At 49.9% G+C, this 25,750-nt stretch overlaps 1 protein-coding gene across 4 annotated transcripts in view; it reads left to right on the forward strand.

The window, feature by feature from the left end:
* Positions 1-25,750, forward strand: part of GSK3B (glycogen synthase kinase 3 beta) — a 94,887-nt gene that overhangs the window by 15,459 nt on the left and 53,678 nt on the right. For all 4 annotated transcript variants that reach the window (XM_075854725.1, XM_075854726.1, XM_075854723.1 and 1 more), the window contains exon 2: positions 9,707-9,900. In XM_075854725.1, coding sequence (XP_075710840.1) covers positions 9,707-9,900 — 194 coding nt within the window. The remainder of the gene's footprint in view (positions 1-9,706; positions 9,901-25,750) is intronic.

The following is a 25,750-nucleotide window of genomic DNA, read 5'->3' on the forward strand; positions in this document are numbered from 1 at the left end:
ATACGTCCCGAAAAGCTACTGGAAAGCCCAATAACAAAATGTGTACCGTTGTATGGAGCCGCTGAGTCCACTCTGCTATGCCGTGCCTTTTCTGTGGTATACTGATCTATGGCAGCCGGGCAGAGGCCATGAGGACGCTCCTCAGCCTCCGCCGGACTCCTGTGACCCTATGGACGTGTTTAGTGGGTATGTCAGGAGATGTCGGTGTACACGGCAAACAGCAAATGTGTCCGTGGCCCTGGAGAAAATCTTCCTCTTGTGGGAAACCGGTATTCTTATCTGTGTTGTGGTTGATCCGCCACGTGTCGTGTCCGCCGTGTGATGTGGCCCCTGTGTGGACTGATTCCTGAGACATCTGCAGCCTTGCAATGCAAAGAGTGAAATCTGCCTCAATTCCGCAACAAAATCTGCGACGTGTGAACTCGGCCTTAGGGCTCATTCATTTCAATAAGGCTGTTCACATGACCGTTTCAATAGAGCGCGTGAACGGTCCGTGGACCAATAGGACGTCCTATATTATTGTCGTGCATCTCTCCGTAGACTGTGGGGAATCCGTGACATCGCAGCCCGCACGACTGCAGTTTGTCACATCTGAGACGGGCTAGGTTCGGGTGACTGTAGCCTTAGGCTCAGTGCACACGATGCGTATTGCGTGCGGCAAATCTGCAGCGTGATGCTGTACCAGCGCAGTCCGTGAGATCCCGGGAAGACGCTGCCGGAATTGTCAGCTCCGAAATTGACCTCGGTGCGTTTTTTAGATGTCTATTTATCTTGCATTTCCGCCTGCGAGTTGTATTTGCCCAGCGCTGTGAAAAATCGCACCAAAATCCGCAGCATGAAAAACGTAAAAACCACAACTGATAAACGCGTCGAAAAACGCACTTGGGTGCGGTTTTTACCTGCGAATTTCCTACGTATTGCTGAATCGCAGAACAATTGCCTGGAATTTGCCCCCAAAAAAAATTTTGACCGATGTCCGAATCGGCTTTATACTTTTTCTCCCCCTCATTCACCGTAAGAACGCATGCGCTTTTTCGGATGTATTTTTTTTATGCAGTTTTAACACCTGAGCCGCGAGGTCTGAATACACTCTTATTCTCACCGTACAATCCTGCCGGCAGCGGGGACCACGTTCCCTCCTGTAGTCCCAGCCTTAGGCCTTATTCACACCAGTGTATTTCACGTCCCTGTTACGCACATTAAAGCAACGGACGTCACACCGACCTCTGCAAGTCAATGCGGCCGTTCAGACCTTGTGTTTTCCACGCAGCGTGCGTCCGCTCTGAAACTCACCGCATGGCTTATTCTTGTGCGTTTCTTGACGTCAATGGGTGCGTGAAAATCACGGACAGCGAACGGACGTCATCCGTGATTCACGCAACAGTTGGTAAAGAATTGATGAGTAAAAGAAATACAAGCTGACGTAAAAAAGACGCGAGATACGGATGACACGCACGTAAAAAACACGCGAGATACGGATGACACGCACGGAAAAAACACGCGAGATACGGATGACACGCACGTAAAAAACACGCGAGATGCGGATGACACGCACGTAAAAAACACGCGAGATGCGGATGACACGCACGTAAAAAACACGCGAGATGCGGATGACACGCACGTAAAAAACACGCGAGATGCGGATGACACGCACGTAAAAAACACGCGAGATACGGATGACACGCACGTAAAAAACACGCGAGATACGGATGACACGCACGTAAAAAACACGCGAGATACGGATGACACGCACGTAAAAAACACGCGAGATACGGATGACACGCACGTAAAAAAGACGCGCGCCGTACACTGATGTCACGCGGAACTGCAACGCAGGAAAAATGCTGCGCTTTTTACCCACGCAAAACGGACCCGCTCGTGTGAATAAGGCCTTAGATGTATAGCTGGGCGCAGCTTGTGAGGTCCGTAGTTAGTCTCGGGGGGCTGTGTCTCGCCCGGCATCAGAAGACCCCGGCACTGTGAAGTCTCATGGAGGGTCTTCACCTGCTCCGGGGGGCTTCCCGCACATGTTGTCACCTGGGGGCGATCAGGCCGCTGTGATGTGGTGCGGGGGTGACACCGGGTGGTCCTGGCTGCGAGATGAAGTGTCCCCTATAACGCAGCTTCAGGACCTGATACAATCTGATTGTATGATTGGGTTGTGTTCTTCTGTGGACCGGTCTCTGCTTGGTTGCTGGTGGGGGTTGTACTGACGGCTGCGGCACAGATGGATGAAGCTCCGTCAGATGGTTTCTGTTACCGGCAGAGTTTCCTGGAATTCTGTGCGTTGTGTACAGGGCAGAGCTGGTGACGGCATCTCGGGCACATTCATTCAGATCTAGGGGGCGAGGAGGGGGTGTCAGGGGAACGTGTGACATCCATAGGGATGAAGAGACCACCACCTCTCTCCTGGTGCCCCCCTGGCTTGTGTATAGTTCTATATCAGAGCATGCAGGGTATAGATGGATTTAGTGCAGATGCAGTGTTGTTACTGATGATCATCACCGGGTTCTCTTTATATTATGCATTTACCGACCCCACTTGCCCCATAGTAGTTCCCTGTATTGGGCGGGAGCCGTCGTTCTGTTCACCTGGGCTTTCTGGTTCATGAATAGAATACTACGACGACAGTGAAGACTGACACAGGCAAAGAAGTAGGAGACAGTATAGCCTGGAGTCAGCTGAGTGTTAAACCCTATAGGCGGAGTACTGATCAAAGAACTGGAGGTGTGGTCGTTATTTTAAAGGGCCAGTAACACAAAAATTCAGAGCTTATAATAGTACAGCAGCTTTATAACATAATTAGCAGTTATATTGATGTGAACGTCTCCGCAGCAGGAATCATGGGGGGGGGGGGGGGGGTTTCTGCGCTTCATGTCGCTCATCCAATTACACTACAGCCAAAACCAGTAACGGACCCTGAACACAAGCCGTATATAAAGCAAGCAGTTCTAGGTCGGCTCTCCTGGATCCAATTCTGCTTTTGGATTTAGAAATGCAGGTAAAATCTGCACTGTGTGAACAAGGCCTAATTGTCCACATTCAAAGTCTGAAGTAGCTGACCTATACCTACTCACAGCTGAAGGCCTCGTTACAACGTATCAATGTAGGTAGCTCTACGGGTGTGTTGTGGCTGTGTTTAGTTTCCAGTGATACATAGTAACGAAGCCGTCCGCTGTGTGAGCAGACTGGGCACAATGGGGATGAGACGCTCTTGCTGCGGCTGTGTGTTCTGGGTGCAGGTGGAGTAGCCTGTAGTGACGTCTTTAATGGGTCGTCTTCTGGCAGGGCCTCGTCTGTCTCGTCACTGCTGGGATTTCTGTCCCGCTGCGTCACGTCTTCTGTTTTCCGCTTCCTCCTGTCTCTGGATCAGACTGTTCTTCCCACTCGTGGTCTTATTAATACCCACCACCCCCCATGTTACCTTCAACCCACTGGTAATGATTTCATTAATGCAGATAAAAATGACCCATAAATGTGTGGCTATAGCTCCGGGTACAAGGATGGCGTGTCAGCAGGGCGCAGGCCACGACCTCTGTATACCACAGCACAATGCAATATATATATATACACGTCCTGTCCCCGAAATTAAAGGGCCAGTAACCCTTACAGTCTCTGGAGGTTCTCGGCACTGCAGACCTGTGATCATGGGGGAGGGGAGGTTCCTGCACTGCTTGTCACTACAGTCATCCTCTCACCAGCCTGACATGGCTGATAACTGAGAGCAATAGATTGCATTTTACTTCCGGGCAAAATTCAGACAATAGTTGTGGTGTCTCTTTTTTTTAAATTGTCCATAGGCTTTCTTTGGGAAGATGATGGTGGTGGTAGTCTCCTGGCTGATGAGTCTGTACATGTTGAGACAAGATCAGCCGAGGTGGGAGTCACGTTATACAGCAACAGTCGAGACGCCGGCCGCCCCTTGTCAGCCCGCTGGTCAGTGGTGATTATGCTGCCTGGCAACCACACTGAATGGACTGCACTTGTGTTCCTGGCGACGGGACTGTCAGACATAAGCGCAGCCCCCCCCCCCTCCTGACCGGTCTGCTGCACTCCCCGTGAAAAAACGATTCTGGAGCTTCTTTACTTGCAACTTTGTGTTGTGCCGTTCCTCTGTTATTCCTCCTAGAAATGTATGAATAAGTTGAATGGGTACACCCAGTTGTCAAAGCGGTGCCCCCAACTGGTAACACCCAGTTATCAGTGCTCCTCCCTGCGTGACCGCAAAATCCCGGAGAACCTCTTTAAGGGATGAGCTTGGGATCCGGCGGCCGTGGTGATGTCACTTGTGGGGTCTGATCACATGAAGATGTCCCACCCGTCGTCTGCTCGTCTATGGCTGCACTTCGTGGCATTGTGTCGTGTATAGTTTGCTTGGGGAGGTATTAATAATGTATTCGGTGCAATGTGTTATGGGGGGGCTCGCTCGCTCAACATTTGGCCACTTCTACTAAATCCGCTCTTTTTTTTCTTGATCCATGTATTCCAGCCATGTCTTTGCATCATCAGGCAGGACTGTGTAGTACGGCGGACCATACATCACCTAGGGATGAGCGATCAGTCCACCCCATATCTCTGTAATGTCGGGGGGACATTTAATGATCGTCGCATGCTTGAGTGAAATGGATTTGCCCATTGGGGGTGCTGTGAGTTTTCTCATAGATGTGACCTGTGTGACCGATTCTCCTACATTCTGCCTGAAAGGTGACACCAGAGAACAGTGCGAGATGACACAGATGATGCCCTGTGCTTCATAGGCTGCAATAGATACTGTGGACCTGCGGCTCTGGTACTGCTTCGGTGCTGGAGCTCTGGATCTGTGGCTCTGGTACTGCTCCGATGCGGGAGCTCTGGACCTGTGGTCATGGTACTGCTCCGGTGAGGGAGCTCTGGACCTGTGGTCATGGTACTGCTCCGGTGAGGGAGCTCTGGACCTGTGGTCATGGTACTTCTGTGGTGAGGGAGCTCTGAACCTGTGGTCATGGTACTGCTGTGGTGAGGGAGCTCTGGACCTGTGGTCATGGTAATGCTGTGGTGAGGGAGCTCTGGAACTGTGGTCATTGTACTTCTGTGGTGAGGGTGCTCTGGAACTGTGGTCATTGTACTGCTCCTGTGAGGGAGCTCTGGACCTGTGGCTCTGGTACTGCTCCGGTGAGGGTGCTCTGGAACTGTGGTCATTGTACTGCTCCGGTGAGGGTGCTCTGGACCTGTGGCTCTGGTACTGCTCCGGTGAGGGTGCTCTGGAACTGTGGTCATTGTACTGCTCCGGTGAGGGAGCTCTGGACCTGTGGCTCTGGTACTGCTCCGGTGAGGGAGCTCTGTGCTGCTGGTTTGGGAGTGACCCTTTTTCTACAGGAAGGGACCACAGCCCCTGAGTTGTACATATTGTTGGGGCCCTAGGTTGGCCCTTCTATGATATAACTGGTACGTTCTCCTGAGCTTCACGTCCGCGCAGATGAAGCGCCGTCCCATGTTTGGGTTTACAGGGCTGCAGTGGGTTTGATGTCGGCCTACAGACACTTTGTTTTATTAACCTGTAGCCGGGTTTATTATCTGTATACAGGGACCGTCAGCGTAGGTGAGATCTCTGTATACAGGGACCGTCAGCGTAGGTGAGATCTCTGTATACAGGGACCGTCAGCGTAGGTGAGATCTCTGTATACAGGGACCGTCAGCGTAGGTGAGATCTCTGTATACAGGGACCGTCAGCGTAGGTGAGATCTCTGTATACAGGGACCGTCAGCGTAGGTGAGATCTCTGTATACAGGGACCGTCAGCGTAGGTGAGATCTCTGTATACAGGGACCGTCAGCGTAGGTGAGATCTCTGTATACAGGGACCGTCAGCGTAGGTGAGATCTCTGTATACAGGGACCGTCAGCGTAGGTGAGATCTCTGTATACAGGGACCGTCAGCGTAGGTGAGATCTCTGTATACAGGGACCGTCAGCGTAGGTGAGATCTCTGTATACAGGGACCGTCCGCGTAGGTGAGATCTCTGTATACAGGGACCGTCAGCGTAGGTGAGATCTCTGTATACAGGGACCGTCAGCGTAGGTGAGAGCTCTGTATACAGGGACCGTCAGCGTAGGTGAGATCTCTGTATACAGGGACCGTCAGCGTAGGTGAGATCTCTGTATACAGGGACCGTCAGCGTAGGTGAGATCTCTGTATACAGGGACCGTCAGCGTAGGTGAGATCTCTGTATACAGGGACCGTCAGCGTAGGTGAGATCTCTGCATGGCCGCCCGGCCGCCTCGCGTTGATGCTTTCTCGGGATTCGTGGACTGTGCAGCTGCTGAGGATCCGGAATGATGTGGACCGGGGGAGGGGAATGTACTGCATGGAAATCTTCTTACACCCGCTGTGTCCTCCACCAGCTCTGGGGTCCTGTGGCCTCATCTGCATGAAGTTTATGCTCTTCCCAGGTTTCCTCCTGCATTCCCATACTAATGGATGAATAGGCCTATGAAAGGGAGATTAGATTGCAAGCTCCTGGGGTCAGAGATGTGTCGATCTCTGGCCGGCTCAGCAGAGGTCCCCTAATATGTAATTTGGACAGGGGTTATTTTGATGAAAAAACCTTGTTCATTATTATCTAATACGAATAAGATCTCTGCTTGCAGTCAGTAAATTTGAACATGTCTTGTTTACAAACTGAAGCTGAAACGGTTTAGGATTTGATACAATTCTGTGTGATCTAGACACATCCGCAGCACACATCTCCTGTCCGAATAGTTTGTTACAATGTATCAGTGCAGGTATTGCATATCAGTCTGGAGTTCAGAGGATTGTCTAGACTGGATACAATTGTAACAAATCTTCAGCTGTGAGAAGTATTAGGTCTGTACCGGATTTCAGTCTCTGGATGTAAAAAAGAATGTTCTTGTTCACTGACAACAAGCCGAGATCTGTAGGTTAGCGCTGCCGGTCATCTGGTGGTCTCTACGGACATCTCCGGTCCTGTGTTCTCAGGAGGATCATCATGAGCCGTGTTCTGGATGCGTCATTACTTACGTCGTCATTGGCCGCGGCGTCTGGTGATCTGGCATTTGATTGGCTGGTATGTGGCAGGAAATATTTTGCTGCTCCCTGCTCTGTAAGGCTTCGTTCACATCAGCGCTGGATTTCTGTTCACCGTCGACTGCGCTATTGATTCCGTCGTTAAACCGGAAACCTGCCGGAATGGTGACGAACGGAAACCATTAGCAATGATTCCGTCACCACTGATATCAATGGTGACGGAAACGGAAGCTGTGGTTTCACTTTCCGTTGCGGGGTTCACCCGACGGAACGTTAACGCTGATGTGAACAGGCCCTTAGGCCCTGTTCACACTGAGATGTTTGGCGCTGATTTTTTGATGCGGTTTTGGGAGAAAGCCGCTCGTGGGTTTTTCCTTTGCCTGTGAGCCGTCTGAAGCCACCTCAAAAAAACACCTTATTTTCTGCCTGCAAAAATAACTGACCCTAGAGGTGTGATGATGGCCGCCGGTGTGACTGACCTTCATCGCCGCTGCACCGTCCGCTCAGTCAGTGCCGTCCTGCGACTTCTTCCACCGCCCGCCACGCGCTGCAGCCTCCGGTTTTGTTCCCGCATTATAGAGTGCTGTTTGCTGATCTTTGTGCCCCCCCATTATTAACCCTTTCCTATCCACCGTCTCCTGTTACATAAAGCAGTGAATGTCATTCGCGGTCGGCGCGGTGCCGTGGTATTTTCCCGCTGTGACGGGCAGGCGAGCAGCAGATATGCAGCTAATTAGACGGGTAGTCATTAGTCGTGCCCGGGAGGATTATGACATCAGGAGCCAGCGCTGCCCTGGCACGCACTATCCTGCATCAACTGGGCTGGAGGACAACCAATAAGGCCGCCGTTACAGGGGTGCTCACCCAGCTTTCCCAGACCCCTGAAAAGTAAACCATACAGCCATATTGGTTGTTACTCAGCTTTCCCAGAACCAGATTTACTGCAGCCCGAGCAGCATGCAGAGGTGATGGGAGCCGACGATCGCCCGCACTCTGTCCAGTGATCAGGGGGTCGGACCGCCGCGCCCGCCGCTCTGCCACTGGAATGATCCCACCCTGTCCGTTACTTCTGCGTCCGGATCCGCTGTGCACGTAACGGGGGTCTTCAGGCTGTTGTGAGGGTTGGGACGTTCTGCAGGATTTCTTTATAAAGATTTATTGTTTCACTTTGTAAATGTTTTATTTTTATTCTCTTGTACTGATCCTGCATTACGTTATACTCCTGTCACATCCAAAGCTGCATTTCACATTCTGCTGCTACATTGTCTTATGTTCCAGTCACATCAAGAACTGCATTTCAGACTCTGCTGGTACAAAGGCTTATGCTCCAGTCACACCCAGAGCTGCAGGTGTAATTCTGCTGGCTTTCCCTTCGCTCCCAGGCTGTAGGACCTTGTGAAGACTTCCGGATGTGCTGCATTTTTGGAGATGTAGAGTTTACATCCGGCAGAGAAGTAGTTAGATGTTGAAATAATATAATGTATATCCCAGAATGCAATGCTGTATGTCAGAGGGGTCAACTCCCCTGTATAGCAGCCCATGAAATGGAACCCGCCTGTCAGGTGGAGGGCATTGCTCCTCTTTGGGGGTGATGTGACAAATGCAGAATTGAACTTCTTCCCCCGGTGGCGTAGGTTTTTTTTGTACAGCAAAGTGCTGTGTTCCATGTGGCAGCCTGTAGCCTTTTGAATACAGCTCTGGATGTGAGTGGAGTAAAAAAAATAAATCATGTAATAGCAGAATTGTTACTGGAGTATACAATGTTCTGTATTTCAAGCTCAAGGCCTCATTCACATCACGTTTAGCGAATATGCCGGGAAAAGCTCCAGTCATTTGCGTGACGGACGCCTGACAGCAGCGCCGGTCACCTATAGGCTATTATGGGATATGTTAAGTTCAGCAGGAAGCCTTCTGACCCTATTCATGACTTCTGTGTTTAGCGGCTGCCTGTGATGTGGGGCGGAGGGGCGGACAGCGGCATTGGTCACCCATAGGCTCCCGTATTAAAAAGAACAACAAACTGATGTGAACCTTGTGTAGATTTCTGTGGTCCGGTGATGATTGCAGGTGTTTCGGACAGACCCGTCACCCTATTATAGAATAGTTACAGCTGTGGCGGGTCAGACGGTCGCCCTATTATAGAATAGTTACAGCTGTGGCGGGTCAGACGGTCGCCCTATTATAGAATAGTTACAGCTGTGGCGGGTCAGACGGTCGCCCTATTATAGAATAGTTACAGCTGTGGCGGGTCAGACGGTCGCCCCGTCGCCCTATTATAGAATAGTTACAGCTGTGGCGGGTCAGACGGTCGCCCTATTATAGAATAGTTACAGCTGTGGCGGGTCAGACGGTCGCCCCGTCACCCTATTATAGAATAGTTACAGCTGTGGCGGGTCAGACGGTCGCCCTATAATAGAATAGTTACAGCTGTGGCGGGTCAGACGGTCGCCCCGTCACCCTATTATAGAATAGTTACAGCTGTGGCGGGTCAGACGGTCGCCCTATAATAGAATAGTTACAGCTGTGGCGGGTCAGACGGTCGCCCCGTCGCCCTATAATAGAATAGTTACAGCTGTGGCGGGTTCTGCCCCCTCAGTCAGGGTTGGACTGGTGCGGTCTGTATTGCTGATATTCTTCGTTTCCGGCACATTTCTCATCCTTTTTTTTTCTTTTTTTGTTTTACCAGGAGACAAAGATGGCAGCAAAGTTACCACTGTGGTGGCCACGCCAGGTCAGGGTCCGGACCGGCAGCAGGAGGTCAGCTACACGGACACCAAGGTCATCGGCAATGGCTCCTTCGGAGTGGTTTATCAGGCCAAACTGTGCGACTCGGGGGAGCTGGTGGCCATTAAAAAGGTTCTACAGGACAAGAGGTTCAAGGTGAGCAAATCAGGCCGAGCGGCCGACCCACCAGTCAGGTCATTACTACTACCCAGCAGTCATGTCCGTTATTACTACCCAGCAGTCATGTCCATTATTACTACCCAGCAGTCATGTTATTACTACCCAGCAGTCATGTTACTACTACCCAGCAGTCATGTCCGTTATTACTACCCAGCAGTCATGTTATTACTACCCACCAGTCATGTCATTACTACTACCCACCAGTCATGTCATTACTACTACCCACCAGTCATGTCATTACTACTACCCACCAGTCATGTCATTACTACTACCCACCAGTCATGTCATTACTACTACCCACCAGTCATGTCATTACTACTACCCACCAGTCATGTCCGTTATTACTACCCACCAGTCATGTCATTACTACTACCCACCAGTCATGTCATTACTACTACCCACCAGTCATGTCCGTTATTACTACCCACCAGTCATGTCATTACTACCCACCAGTCATGTCATTACTACCCACCAGTCATGTCATTACTACCCACCAGTCAGGTCATTACTACTACCCACCAGTCATGTCATTACTACCCACCAGTCATGTCATTACTACCCACCAGTCATGTCATTACTACCCACCAGTCATGTCATTACTACCCACCAGTCAGGTCATTACTACTACCCACCAGTCAGGTCATTACTACTACCCACCAGTCATGTCATTACTACCCACCAGTCATGTCATTACTACCCACCAGTCAGGTCATTACTACTACCCACCAGTCATGTCATTACTACCCACCAGTCATGTCATTACTACCCACCAGTCATGTCATTACTACCCACCAGTCATGTCCGTTATTACTACCCAGCAGTCATGTCTGTTATTACTACCCACCAGTCATGTCTGTTATTACTATCCACCAGTCATGTCATTACTACTACCCGCCAGTCATGTCATTACTACCCACCAGTCATGTCATTACTACCCACCAGTCATGTCATTACTACCCACCAGTCAGGTCATTACTACTACCCACCAGTCATGTCATTACTACCCACCAGTCATGTCATTACTACCCACCAGTCATGTCATTACTACCCACCAGTCAGGTCATTACTACCCACCAGTCAGGTCATTACTACTACCCACCAGTCATGTCATTACTACCCACCAGTCAGGTCATTACTACTACCCACCAGTCATGTCATTACTACCCACCAGTCAGGTCATTACTACTACCCACCAGTCATGTCATTACTACCCACCAGTCATGTCATTACTACCCACCAGTCATGTCCGTTATTACTACCCAGCAGTCATGTCTGTTATTACTACCCACCAGTCATGTCTGTTATTACTATCCACCACTCATGTCATTACTACTACCCGCCAGTCATGTCATTACTACCCACCAGTCATGTCCGTTATTACTACCCAGCAGTCATGTCTGTTATTACTACCCACCAGTCATGTCTGTTATTACTATCCACCACTCATGTCATTACTACTACCCACCAGTCATGTCATTACTACCCACCAGTCATGTCATTACTACCCACCAGTCATGTCATTACTACCCACCAGTCATGTCCGTTATTACTACCCGCCAGTCATGTCATTATTACTACCCAGCAGTCATGTCTATAAGGGCCTGTTCACATCACCTTTCATTTCCGTTCCGGGGTTCCGTCGGAGGGTTCCGTTGGGTGAACCCCGCAACGGAAAGTGGAACTGACCGCACAGCTTCCGTTTCAGTCACCATTGATATCAATGGTGACGGAAACATCGCTAATGCTTTCCGTTCGTCACCATTCCGGCTGGTTTCTGGTTTTCCGACGGAATCCATAGCGTAGTCGACTGAAAGGTGATGTGAACAGGCCCTTATTACCACTACCCACCAGTCACGTCATTGCTACTACCCACCAGTCACGTCAGGTCATTACTAAGGGGATTGTCGTCGGATCTGGGGACGCTACAAAATGTTATTGGACGATGAGCTCCTCTCAGGGGAAGATGAGGTGCAATGTTCTCTATGAAATGTAGGTTTGGGATTATAACCTGGCCGCTTCATTGGTTTCTGTTTGCACCTGGACGTGTACTTGCCCACCACAAAATCACTACATTAATTGCCTGAAATACTCTGTGCTGATGTCGACCCGGCTCTTTCTATTACGTCTGTGACCTCCCACTTGTCTCTATTCTCTTTCTTACTGGTCTCACTATTATTGCATGACTGAACAGATCAGCACACTACCCTCCTGAAATACTCTGTGCTGCTGCCAATCCACTAGAACTCTGTGAACTCCCACAACATCCGCACATTACTCTACTGAAATACTCTGTGTTGCTGGGGACCTTGCTTCATCCACTCTGTAACTCTTAGATCTCCCACAAGATCCGCACACACTGTCACGGACACACATTTCCAGCACTTTAAGAAACGCTATGGGGTTGTAGAGAGCAGACAAGGGCCAAACTTCATACATTCTAAGCTTAAATGTAAAAAGCAAACTAAAAAAGGGAGGGAGAAGTAACAGAAGAGCTGACACTTCCAATCTGTCGTCTCTTCTGCTTCCCTGGGGGGCAGGAAAGAAGAGAAGACGTGGACCGGACTCCCACAATGTGTCTTATTGTCCACGTCATTATTCTCGTACTCCTTGGGTCGGGTTTCCAGAGTTGCCGCCAGTCATCAGGTACATGACGGGTGTGACAGGACAGCGAGGTGATGGGAGAAGGATCATGAAATAGTCAATTGCCCTCCTCTTCTTCACCTCGCTGTCATTCCTTAGTCCGATGATTGTACAATCCGGGCCGAGGTGATACAAATAACACCATGCCCCATGATCCAGAACTATAATAAACCTTCCCGGCCACTAGAGTTTATTGACCTGACTCCAGAAATCAACCCTGTTGTGGCCAGTTACGTACAGACACGTTACCTTCTTCATTACACACTTCTCTCCTGAAATACTCTGTACTGCAGGCCTGTGTTTGCCTTCTGCTCCCCATCTTTATACTACACAATGTTGTCTGCAGTTTCTGTTGGGGTGCCCCCTGTGGGGTGAAGGGCGGGGGTGGGGGTACTTTTCTGTCGGTTGGCTGGTGCACTGTGTAAGTCCCCCGGAGACGTGCGCTCCTTGCTGCGCGCTGGCGTGGACTGGCGTGGGCGGCTGCGTCGCTGCTATTAATATGCATGTTGTGCAATAGACGCTGTTTGCTTTGTGAGGAGCTTGAATTGGGTCCAGACACTTTCCCCTCCTCCGCAGCTTTGTCTTTCCTTGCAGCCGCGTGGGTTCTGTGCCACAAGCTGTGCCCGGCTGTGCCAAGACCCGGGTGACGTGCAGCAGAGGGAAGGACCTGATACCTGATTCTGTTGACTTCAATCTTATGATCGTTCCCTCTGTGACCTGCTCAGGGCTTTGAGCTTTTTTTGTGTGGAGCACTTTAGTTTGCCCCCATGTATACATATATACGCGGTGACAGCCCCACCAGTGTCTCCCTCAGAGGAAACCTGGGATAAATAAGGTTGGGTTTTTACCCATCTGTCCTTTTGTTTCCCTAAAGAAATGCGGCATCAGAAGAAAAAAAGGCCCTAGATAGCGTGAGGCCCGAGCAGCAAATAATGTGTACCGGTTATATCTGTTATACCGCCGGTTATATCTGTTATACCGCCGGTTATATCTGTTATACCACCGGTTATGTCTGTTATACCGCCGGTTATATGTGTTTACTCGCCGGTTATATCTGTTATACCGCCGGTTATGTCTGTTATACCGCCGGTTATATCTGTTATACCGCCGGTTATGTCTGTTATACCGCCGGTTATATGTGTTTACTCGCCGGTTATATCTGTTATACCGCCGGTTATGTCTGTTATACCGCCGGTTGTGTCTGTTATACCGCCGGTTGTGTCTGTTATACCGCCGGTTATATGTGTTTACTCGCCGGTTATATCTGTTATACCGCCGGTTATGTCTGTTATACCGCCGGTTATGTCTGTTATACCGCCGATTGTGTCTGTTATACCGCCGGTTATATGTGTTTACTCGCCGGTTATATCTGTTATACCGCCGGTTATATCTGTTATACCGCCGGTTATGTCTGTTATACCGCCGGTTATATGTGTTTACTCGCCGGTTATATCTGTTATACCGCCGGTTATGTCTGTTATACCGCCGGTTGTGTCTGTTATACCGCCGGTTGTGTCTGTTATGCCGCCGGTTATATCTGTTATACCGCCGGTTATGTCTGTTATACCGCCGGTTATATCTGTTATACCGCCGGTTATGTCTGTTATACCGCCGGTTATATGTGTTTACTCGCCGGTTATATCTGTTATACCGCCGGTTATGTCTGTTATACCGCCGGTTGTGTCTGTTATACCGCCGGTTGTGTCTGTTATGCCGCCGGTTATATCTGTTATACCGCCGGTTATGTATGTTATACCGCCGGTTGTGTCTGTTATACCGCCGGTTGTGTCTGTTATGCCGCCGGTTATGTCTGTTATGCCGCCGGTTATGTCTGTTATACCGCCGGTTATGTCTGTTATACCGCCGGTTATGTCTGTTATACCGCCGGTTATGTCTGTTATACCGCCGGTTATGTCTGTTATACCGCCGGTTATGTCTGTTATACCGCCGGTTATATCCGTTCTTGGAGAAACTCTGAGTACACCAGCCCCCCCTCCCTCCTTCAGTGTAGTTATGCAGCAGTTAAAATCTTTGTAGTTATTGGGGCGGAGGGTGCAGGGATCAGGGTCATTGTAGTTATTGGGGGGGGGGGGGGTGCGGGTTTAGGATCTTTGTAGTTATTGGGGGGGAAAGGGCAGGTTTAGGATGATTGCAGTTATTTCAGGGTAGGGGGCAGGATTAGGATGATTGCAGTTATTGGAGGGGAGGGGGCAGGTTTAGGATGATTGCAGTTATTGGAGGGGAGGGGGCAGGATTAGGATGATTGCAGTTATTGGGTGGGAGGGGGCAGGTTTAGGATGATTGCAGTTATTGGAGGGGAGGGGGCAGGATTAGGATGATTGCAGTTATTGGGTGAGAGGGGGCAGGTTTAGGATGATTGCAGTTATTGGGGGGGGGAGGGGGCAGGTTTAGGATGATTGCAGTTATTGGAGGGGAGGGGGCAGGTTTAGGATGATTGCAGTTATTGGAGGGGAGGGGGCAGGATTAGGATGATTGCAGTTTTTGTAGGGGAGGGGGCAGGATTAGGATGATGGCAGTTATTGGGGGGGAAAGGGCAGGTTTAGGATGATTGTAGTTATTGGAGGGGAGGGGGCAGGTTTAGGATGATTGCAGTTATTGGGGGAGAGGGGGCAGGATTAGGATGATTGCAGTTATTGGGGGGGAGGGGGCAGGATTAGGATGATTGCAGTTATTGGGGGGGAGGGGGCAGGATTAGGATGATTGCAGTTATTGGGGGGAGGGGGCAGGTTTAGGATGATTGCAGTTATTGGGGGGGAGGGGGCAGGTTTAGGATGATTGCAGTTATTGGAGGGGAGGTGGCGGGATTAGGATGATTGCAGTTATTGGAGGGGAGGGGGCAGGTTTAGGATCTTTGTAGTTATTGGTGGGGGGATGCAGGTTTAGGATGATTGCAGTTATTGGGGGGGAGGGGGCAGGTTTAGGAGGATTGCAGTTATTGGGGGGGAGGGGGCAGGTTTAGGATCTTTGTAGTTATTGGGGGGGGATGCAGGTTTAGGATGATTGCAGTTATTGGAGGGGAGGGGGCAGGTTTAGGATGATTGCAGTTATTGGAGGGGAAAGGGCAGGATTAGGATGATTGCAGTTATTGGAGGGGAGGTGGCAGGATTAGGATGATTGCAGTTATTGGAGGGGAGGGGGCAGGTTTAGGATGATTGCAGTTATTGGGGGGGAGGGGGCAGGTTTAGGATGATTGCAGTTATTGGAGGGGAAAGGGCAGGATTAGGATGATTGCAGTTATTGGAGGGGAGGGGGCAGGATTAGGATGATTGCAGTTATTGGGGGGGAAAGGGCAGGATTAGGATGATTGCAGTTATTGGAGGGGAGGGGGCAGGATTAGGATGATTGCAGTTATTGGAGGGGAGGGGGCAGGATTAGGAGGATTGCAGTTATTTGAGGGGAGGGGGCAGGTTTAGGATGATTGTATTTATTGGGGGGGAGGGGGCAGGTTTAGGATGATTGTAGTTATTGGGGGGGAGGGGGCAGGATTAGGATGATTGCAGTTATTGGAGGGGAGGGGGCAGGTTTAGGATGATTGCAGTTATTGGGGGGAGGGGGCAGGTTTAGGATGATTGCAGTTATTGGAGGGGAGGTGGCAGGATTAGGATGATTGCAGTTATTGGAGGGGAGGGGGCAGGTTTAGGATGATTGCAGTTATTGGAGGGGAGGGGGCAGGATTAGGAGGATTGCAGTTATTGGAGGGGAGGGGGCAGGATTAGGATGATTGCAGTTATTGGAGGGGAGGTGGCAGGATTAGGATGATTGCAGTTATTGGAGGGGAGGGGGCAGGTTTAGGATGATTGCAGTTATTGGAGGGGAGGGGGCAGGATTAGGATGATTGCAGTTATTGGGGGGGGGGAAGGGCAGGATTAGGATGATTGCAGTTATTGGAGGGGAGGGGGCAGGATTAGGATGATTGCAGTTATTGGAGGGGAGGGGGCAGGATTAGGAGGATTGCAGTTATTGGAGGGGAGGGGGCAGGTTTAGGATGATTGCAGTTAATGGGGGGGAAAGGGCAGGTTTATCATGATTGTAGTTATTGGAGGGGAGGGTGCAGGATTCGGATGATTGCAGTTATTGGAGGGGAGGGGGCAGGTTTAGGATGATTGCAGTTATTGGGGGGGGAGGGGGCAGGTTTAGGATGATTGCAGTTGTTGGGGGGGAGGGGGCAGGTTTAGGATGATTGCAGTTATTGGGGGGGGGCAGGTTTAGGATGATTGCAGTTATTGGAGGGGAGGGGGCAGGTTTAGGATTGCAGTTATTGGGGGGGAGGGGGCAGGATTAGGATGATTGCAGTTATTGGAGGGGAGGGGGCAGGTTTAGGATGATTGTAGTTATTGGGGGGTGCAGGTTTAGGATGATTGTAGTTATTGGGGGGGAGGGGGCAGGTTTAGGATGATTGCAGTTATTGGAGGGGAGGGGGCAGGTTTAGGATGATTGCAGTTATTGGGGGGGAGGGTGCGGGTTTAGGATGTTTGCAGTTATTGGAGGGGAGGGGGCAGGATTAGGATGATTGCAGTTATTGGAGGGGAGGGTGCAGGTTTAGGATGATTGCAGTTATTGGGGGGAGGGGGCAGGTTTAGGATGATTGCAGTTATTGGAGGGGAGGGGGCAGGTTTAGGATGATTGCAGTTATTGGGGGGAGGGGGCAGGTTTAGGATGATTGCAGTTATTGGAGGGGAGGGGGCAGTATTAGGATGATTGTAGTTATTGGGGGGGAGGGGGCAGGTTTAGGTTGATTGCAGTTGGGGGGGTGGGGGCAGGATTAGGATGATTGCAGTTATTGGAGGGGAGGGGGCAGGTTTAGGATGATTGTAGTTATTGGGGGGGAGGGGGCAGGATTAGGATGATTGCAGTTATTGGAGGGGAGGGGGCAGGTTTAGGATGATTGTAGTTATTGGGGGGGAGGGGGCAGGATTAGGATGATTGTAGTTATTGGGGGGGAGGTTGCAGGATTAGGATGATTGTAGTTATTGGGGGGAGAGGGCAGGTTTAAGATGATTGTAGTTATTTCGGGTGGAGGGTGCAGGATTAGGATGATTGCAGTTATTGGAGGGGAGGGGGCAGGTTTAGGATGATTGTAGTTATTGGGGGGGAGGGGGCAGGTTTAGGATGATTGCAGTTATTGGAGGGGAGGTGGCAGGATTAGGATGATTGCAGTTATTGGAGGGGAGGGGGCAGGTTTAGGATGATTGTAGTTATTGGGGGGGAGGGGGCAGGATTAGGATGATTGCAGTTATTGGAGGGGAGGGGGCAGGTTTAGGATGATTGTAGTTATTGGAGGGGAGGGGGCAGGATTAGGAGGATTGCAGTTATTGGGGGGGAGGGGGCAGGATTAGGATGATTGCAGTTATTGGAGGGGAGGGGGCAGGTTTAGGATGATTGCAGTTATTGGAGGGAAGGGGGCAGGTTTAAGAGGATTGTAGTTATTGGGGGGGAGAGGGCAGGTTTAGGATGATTGTAGTTATTGGGGGGGGAGGGTGCGGGTTTAGGATGATTGCAGTTATTGGAGGGGAGGGTGCGGGTTTAGGATGATTGTAGTTATTGGAGGGGAGGGGGCAGGATTAGGATGATTGTAGTTATTGGAGGGGAGGGGGCAGGTTTAGGATGATTGCAGTTATTGGAGGGGGCAGGTTTAGGATGATTGTAGTTATTGGGGGGGGGGAGGGCAGATTTAGGATGATTGTAGTTATTGGGGGGGAGGGGGCAGGATTAGGATGATTGCAGTTATTGGGGGGGAGGGGGCAGGATTAGGATGATTGTAGTTATTGGGGGGGAGGGGGCAGGATTAGGATGATTGCAGTTATTGGGGGGGAGGGTGCGGGTTTAGGATGATTGTAGTTATTGGAATGAAGGGTGCAGGTTTAGGATGATTGTAGTTATTGGGGGGGAGGTTGCAGGATTAGGATGATTGTAGTTATTGGAGGGGAGGGGGCAGGTTTAGGATGATTGCAGTTATTGGGGGGGGGGCAGGTTTAGGATGATTGCAGTTATTGGGGGGGAGGGGGCAGGTTTAGGATGATTGCAGTTATTGGGGGGGGGGAAGGGCAGGTTTAGGATTGCAGTTATTGGGGGAGAGGGGGCAGGATTAGGATGATTGCAGTTATTGGGGGGGAGGGGGCAGGTTTAGGATGATTGCAGTTATTGGGGGGGGGGGGCAGGTTTAGGATCTTTGTAGTTATTGGGGGGGGGATGCAGGTTTAGGATGATTGCAGTTATTGGGGGGGAGGGGGCAGGTTTAGGATGATTGCAGTTATTGGGGGGGAGGGGGCAGCTTTAGGATGATTGCAGTTATTGGAGGGGAAAGGGCAGGATTAGGATGATTGCAGTTATTGGAGGGGAGGGGGCAGGATTAGGATGATTGCAGTTATTGGGGGGGAAAGGGCAGGATTAGGATGATTGCAGTTATTGGAGGGGAGGGGGCAGGATTAGGAGGATTGCAGTTATTGGAGGGGAGGGGGCAGGATTAGGAGGATTGCAGTTATTGGAGGGGAGGGGGCAGGTTTAGGATGATTGTATTTATTGGGGGGGAGGGGGCAGGTTTAGGATGATTGTAGTTATTGGGGGGGAGGGGGCAGGATTAGGATGATTGCAGTTATTGGAGGGGAGGGGGCAGGTTTAGGATGATTGTAGTTATTGGGGGAGGGGGCAGGTTTAGGATGATTGCAGTTATTGGGGGGGAGGGGGCAGGTTTAGGATGATTGCAGTTATTGGAGGGGAGGTGGCACGATTAGGATGATTGCAGTTATTGGAGGGGAGGGGGCAGGTTTAGGATGATTGCAGTTATTGGAGGGGAGGGGGCAGGATTAGGAGGATTGCAGTTATTGGAGGGGAGGGGGCAGGATTAGGATGATTGCAGTTATTGGAGGGGAGGTGGCAGGATTAGGATGATTGCAGTTATTGGACGGGAGGGGGCAGGTTTAGGATGATTGCAGTTATTGGAGGGGAGGGTGCAGGATTAGGATGATTGCAGTTATTGGGGGGGGGGGGGAAAGGGCAGGATTAGGATGATTGCAGTTATTGGAGGATAGGGGGCAGGATTAGGATGATTGCAGTTATTGGAGGGGAGGGGGCAGGATTAGGAGGATTGCAGTTATTGGAGAGGAGGGGGCAGGTTTAGGATGATTGCAGTTAATGGGGGGGAAAGGGCAGGTTTATCATGATTGTAGTTATTGGAGGGGAGGGTGCAGGATTCGGATGATTGCAGTTATTGGAGGGGAGGGGGCAGGTTTAGGATGATTGCAGTTATTGGGGGGGGAGGGGGCAGGTTTAGGATGATTGCAGTTATTGGGGGGGGAGGGGGCAGGTTTAGGATGATTGCAGTTATTGGGGGGGGAAAGGGCAGGTTTAGGATTGCAGTTATTGGGGGGGAGGGGGCAGGATTAGGATGATTGCAGTTATTGGAGGGGAGGGGGCAGGTTTAGGATGATTGCAGTTATTGGAGGGGAGGGTGCAGGATTAGTATGATTGCAGTTATTGGGGGAAAGGGGCAGGATTAGGATGATTGCAGTTATTGGAGGGGAGGGGGCAGGTTTAGGATGATTGTAGTTATTGGGGGGTGCAGGTTTAGGATGATTGTAGTTATTGGGGGGGGGGAGAGGGCAGGTTTAGGATGATTGTAGTTATTGGGGGGGGGGAGGGGGCAGGTTTAGGATGATTGCAGTTATTGGAGGGGAGGGGGCAGGATTAGGATGATTGCAGTTATTGGAGGGGAGGGGGCAGGATTAGGAGGATTGCAGTTATTTGAGGGGAGGGGGCAGGTTTAGGATGATTGTATTTATTGGGGGGGAGGGGGCAGGTTTAGGATGATTGTAGTTATTGGGGGGGAGGGGGCAGGATTAGGATGATTGCAGTTATTGGAGGGGAGGGGGCAGGTTTAGGATGATTGCAGTTATTGGGGGGGAGGGGGCAGGTTTAGGATGATTGCAGTTATTGGAGGGGAGGTGGCAGGATTAGGATGATTGCAGTTATTGGAGGGGAGGGGGCAGGTTTAGGATGATTGCAGTTATTGGAGGGGAAGGGGCAGGATTAGGAGGATTGCAGTTATTGGAGGGGAGGGGGCAGGATTAGGATGATTGCAGTTATTGGAGGGGAGGTGGCAGGATTAGGATGATTGCAGTTATTGGAGGGGAGGGGGCAGGTTTAGGATGATTGCAGTTATTGGAGGGGAGTGGGCAGGATTAGGATGATTGCAGTTATTGGGGGGGGGGAAGGGCAGGATTAGGATGATTGCAGTTATTGGAGGGGAGGGGGCAGGATTAGGATGATTGCAGTTATTGGAGGGGAGGGGGCAGGATTAGGAGGATTGCAGTTATTGGAGGGGAGGGGGCAGGTTTAGGATGATTGCAGTTAATGGGGGGGAAAGGGCAGGTTTATCATGATTGTAGTTATTGGAGGGGAGGGTGCAGGTTTAGGATGATTGCAGTTATTGGAGGGGAGGGGGCAGGATTAGGATGATTGCAGTTATTGGGGGGGGGGAGGGGGCAGGATTAGGATGATTGCAGTTATTGGGGGAAGGGGCAAGTTTAGGATGATTGTAGTTATTGGGGGGGCAGGTTTAGGATGATTGCAGTTATTGGGGGGAGGGGGCAGGTTTAGGATGATTTCAGTTATTGGAGGGGAGGGGGCAGGGATCGGGGTCATTGCAGTTGTTGGGGGGGGAGGGGCAGGTTTAGGATCACTGATCCCTACACTTCTGATGACATTGTTGTATTGTGGGACCGCTGGTTCCCGCTCACGCTTGATTTTCGCGGTCCGGCCACGTTCGTCGCTGCAGCCTCCGGCCATTGTGTACGGGCTCTGCAGCAGGGGGTGAGGGGCAGCGCCAGACCTCGCAGCGAGGGATGGAGCAGGGGCGAGGGATGGAGCAGGGGCCGCAGCTGGGACCGGACACATTGTAGCGAGGGAACAGCTGTCAGGACAGACAAAGCCTCCCCAGCCAGACCCTTCCCCCACTCCTTACATCTCACAGATCTGGAGCTGGGACAAAGGAATTCACGCAGGTCACATGTCAGAGAGCGCCTTAACCCTTCCCTGTCTGGGCACCGTCCAGTCTTCCTCTGTCTGGCGGCCTCCTGGGATGTGTGCACTGGGGGGGACAGACGCTGGACGGGCGATCACAGATCTGCGGTCTCATGTATCCTGGTGGCATTTCACACAGAGCTGTGCTGCGGAGGGGGCACCGATCCCTGGAAACCGCTCCTCAGCGCAGAATTCAAGGAACCGGCGCCTTATTGCCATTTGTTTTGTAGATTTGGTTTCTGCTGATCAGAGATGGACGTTACGTTGAAGCAGGATTAACGGGCCGCGCATTATAAGAGGAGCGGCTGATATCAGTCACATATATAGATGTAAGGACTGGAGGATATAATAGCACAGCAGTGATATAAGAGGAGCGGCTGATATCACATATATAGATGTAAGGACTGGAGGATATAATAGTACAGCAGTGATATAAGAGGAGCGGCTGATATCAGTCACATATATAGATGTAAGGACTGGAGGATATAATAGTACAGCAGTGATATAAGAGGAGCGACTGATATCAGTCACATATATAGATGTAAGGACTGGAGGATATAATAGTACAGCAGTGATATAAGAGGAGCGGCTGATATCAGTCACATATATAGATGTAAGGACTGGAGGATATAATACTACAGCAGTGATATAAGAGGAGCGGCTGATATCAGTCATATATATAGATGTAAGGACTGGAGGATATAATAGTACAGCAGTGATATAAGAGGAGCGGCTGATATCAGTCACATATATAGATGTAAGGACTGGAGGATATAATAGTACAGCAGTGATATAAGAGGAGCGGCTGATATCAGTCACATATATAGATGTAAGGACTGGAGGATATAATAATACAGCAGTGATATAAGAGGAGCGGCTGATATCAGTCACATATATAGATGTAAGGACTGCAGGATATAATAGTACAGCAGTGATATAAGAGGAGCGGCTGATATCAGTCACATATATAGATGTAAGGACTGGAGGATATAATAGCACAGCAGTGATATAAGAGGAGCGGCTGATATCAGTCATATATATAGATGTAAGGACTGGAGGATATAATAGTACAGCAGTAATATAAGAGGAGCGGCTGATATCAGTCACACATATAGATGTAAGGACTGGAGGATATAATAGTACAGCAGTGATATAAGAGGAGTGGCTGATATCAGTCACATATATATAGATGTAAGGACTGGAGGATATAATAGTACAGCAGTGATATAAGAGGAGCGGCTGATATCAGTCACATATATAGATGTAAGGACTGGAGGATATAATAGTACAGCAGTGATATAAGAGGAGCGGCTGATATCAGTCACATATATAGATGTAAGGACTGGAGGGTATAATAGTACAGCAGTAATATAAGAGGAGCGGCTGATATCAGGCACATATATAGATGTAAGGACTGGAGGATATAATAGTACAGCAGTGATATAAGAGGAGCGGCTGATATCAGTCACATATATAGATGTAAGGACTGGAGGATATAATAGTACAGCAGTGATATAAGAGGAGCGGCTGATATCAGTCACATATATAGATGTAAGGACTGGAGGGTATAATAGTACAGCAGTAATATAAGAGGAGCGGCTGATATCAGGCACATATATAGATGTAAGGACTGGAGGATATAATAGTACAGCAGTGATATAAGAGGAGCGGCTGATATCAGTCACATATATAGATGTAAGGACTGGAGGATATAATAGTACAGCAGTGATATAAGAGGAGCGGCTGATATCAGTCATATATATAGATGTAAGGACTGGAGGGTATAATAGTACAGCAGTGATATAAGAGGAGCGGCTGATATTAGTCACATATATAGATGTAAGTACTGGGGGATATAATAGTACAGCGGTGATATAAGAGGAGCGGCTGATATCAGTCACATATAGATGTAAGGACGGAGGATATAATAGTACAGCAGTGTTATAGGAGCGGCTGATATCAGTCACATATATAGATCCTGCGGTCTTAGGTCCTGTGTACAGTTACGGTGATTGTGTATAGAGTGATGGACACACAAGCTTTCTTGGTGCAGGGTCCTGGTCTCTTATCATTGCGGTGGGCCTTGGTTCGGGTTGCTGTCATTGCGGTGGGCCTCGGTTCGGGTTGCTGTCATTGCGGTGGGCCTCGGTTCGGGTTGCTGTCATTGCGGTGGTCCTCGGTACGGGTTGCTGTCATTGCGGTGGGCCTCGGTTCGGGTTGCTGTCATTGCGGTGGGCCTCGGTTCGGGTTGCTGTCATTGCGGTGGGCCTCGGTTCGGGTTGCTGTCATTGCGGTGGGCCTCGGTTCGGGTTGCTGTCATTGCGGTGGGCCTCTGTTCGGGTTGCTGTCATTGCGGTGGGCCTCGGTTCGGGTTGCTGTCATTGTGGTGGGCCTCGGTTCGGGTTGCTGTCATTGCGGTGGGCCTCGGTTCGGGTTGCTGTCATTGCGGTGGGCCTCGGTTCGGGTTGCTGTCATTGCGGTGGGCCTCGGTTTGGGTTGCTATCATTGTGGTGGTGTGTGTTCGGTTTATCGGACTCTCTTGAGTGCTGAGAACCATTCTTCTATCCATCGAGTACAGTGAAGCGTTCTAGTCACCGTCCGGTGTTTGTCTCCATATCGTTATCTTTACCTGTGCTCCTTTTTTCCTGCCAGGATCCAGCAGAGGGAAATACTGTGATCTGTGTAACATCTGAGGACCCGTCTACCAAGAAGTGTAGAACCCTTTAATTCCCACCATAGACATTCATGGAATATCTACAGGCACATGCACCTTTCCATTCATCCTCCACTTAAATGTGGCGCTCACCCCACCAGGCAGATGGGGGTCAGATGACTCCGGGACCCAGAGTTGTGACCAGCGTTAATGAGACATCTATGGTATATCCTGTGGAAGTGCTGTAAATGTCTAGGGTCCAGATCACACTTTAATGTCATTTATGTAGAGCCGGATTCCCCTGTGGACGCCTGTCTTCCTGAACGCTGCCAAAATAGAGTGGTTGTCCGCTATAGAAGAAGTGTTGTCAGATATTTGGGTAGGGGGCTTAATAGTAGTAGTTTAAGAACCTTCTCTCCAGAGAGTGACTATAGTAAGAACTGTGTAATGTCTTCTTTTCCCCCGTGGTGGCGCTGCAGAGAAATTAAACCCTTTCCCTTCAGATAAGAGCAGGTTGCTGGGGGTCCCTGTGATTATCCTACAGCTTTAAATAGTGTTTCTTCTGTGCAGGGTTATTACATGTTCTCTGTATATCTCCTTAGTGCGGGGTTATTACATGTTCTCTGTATATCTCCTCAGTGCGGGGTTATTACATGTTCTCTGTATATCTCCTCAGTGCGGGGTTATTACATGTTCTCTGTATATCTCCTCAGTGCGGGTTATTATATGTTCTCTGTATATCTCCTCAGTGCGGGGTTATTACATGTTCTCTGTATATCTCCTCAGTGCGGGTTATTACATGTTCTCTGTATATCTCCTCAGTGCGGGTTATTATATGTTCTCTGTATATCTCCTCAGTGCGGGGTTATTACATGTTCTCTGTATATCTCCTCAGTGCGGGGTTATTACGTGTTCTCTGTATATCTCCTCAGTGCGGGGTTATTATATGTTCTCTGTATATCTCCTCAGTGCGGGGTTATTACATGTTCTCTGTATATCTCCTCAGTGCGGGGTTATTACGTGTTCTCTGTATATATCCTCAGTGCGGGTTATTACATGTTCTCTGTATATCTCCTCAGTGTGGGGTTATTACATGTTCTCTGTATATCTCCTCAGTGCGGGGTTATTACATGTTCTCTGTATATCTCCTCAGTGTGGGGTTATTACGTGTTCTCTGTATATCTCCTCAGTGCGGGGTTATTACATGTTCTCTGTATATCTCCTCAGTGCGGGTTATTATATGTTCTCTGTATATCTCCTCAGTGCGGGTTATTACATGTTCTCTGTATATCTTCTCAGTGCGGGGTTATTACGTGTTCTCTGTATATCTCCTCAGTGCGGGGTTATTACGTGTTCTCTGTATATCTCCTCAGTGCGGGGTTATTACATGTTCTCTGTATATCTCCTCAGTGCGGGGTTATTACGTGTTCTCTGTATATCTCCTCAGTGCGGGGTTATTATATGTTCTCTGTATATCTCCTCAGTGCGGGGTTA

Source organism: Rhinoderma darwinii, chromosome 2 (assembly GCF_050947455.1).
Source record: "Rhinoderma darwinii isolate aRhiDar2 chromosome 2, aRhiDar2.hap1, whole genome shotgun sequence".
Classification (NCBI taxonomy): Eukaryota; Metazoa; Chordata; class Amphibia; order Anura; family Rhinodermatidae; genus Rhinoderma; species Rhinoderma darwinii.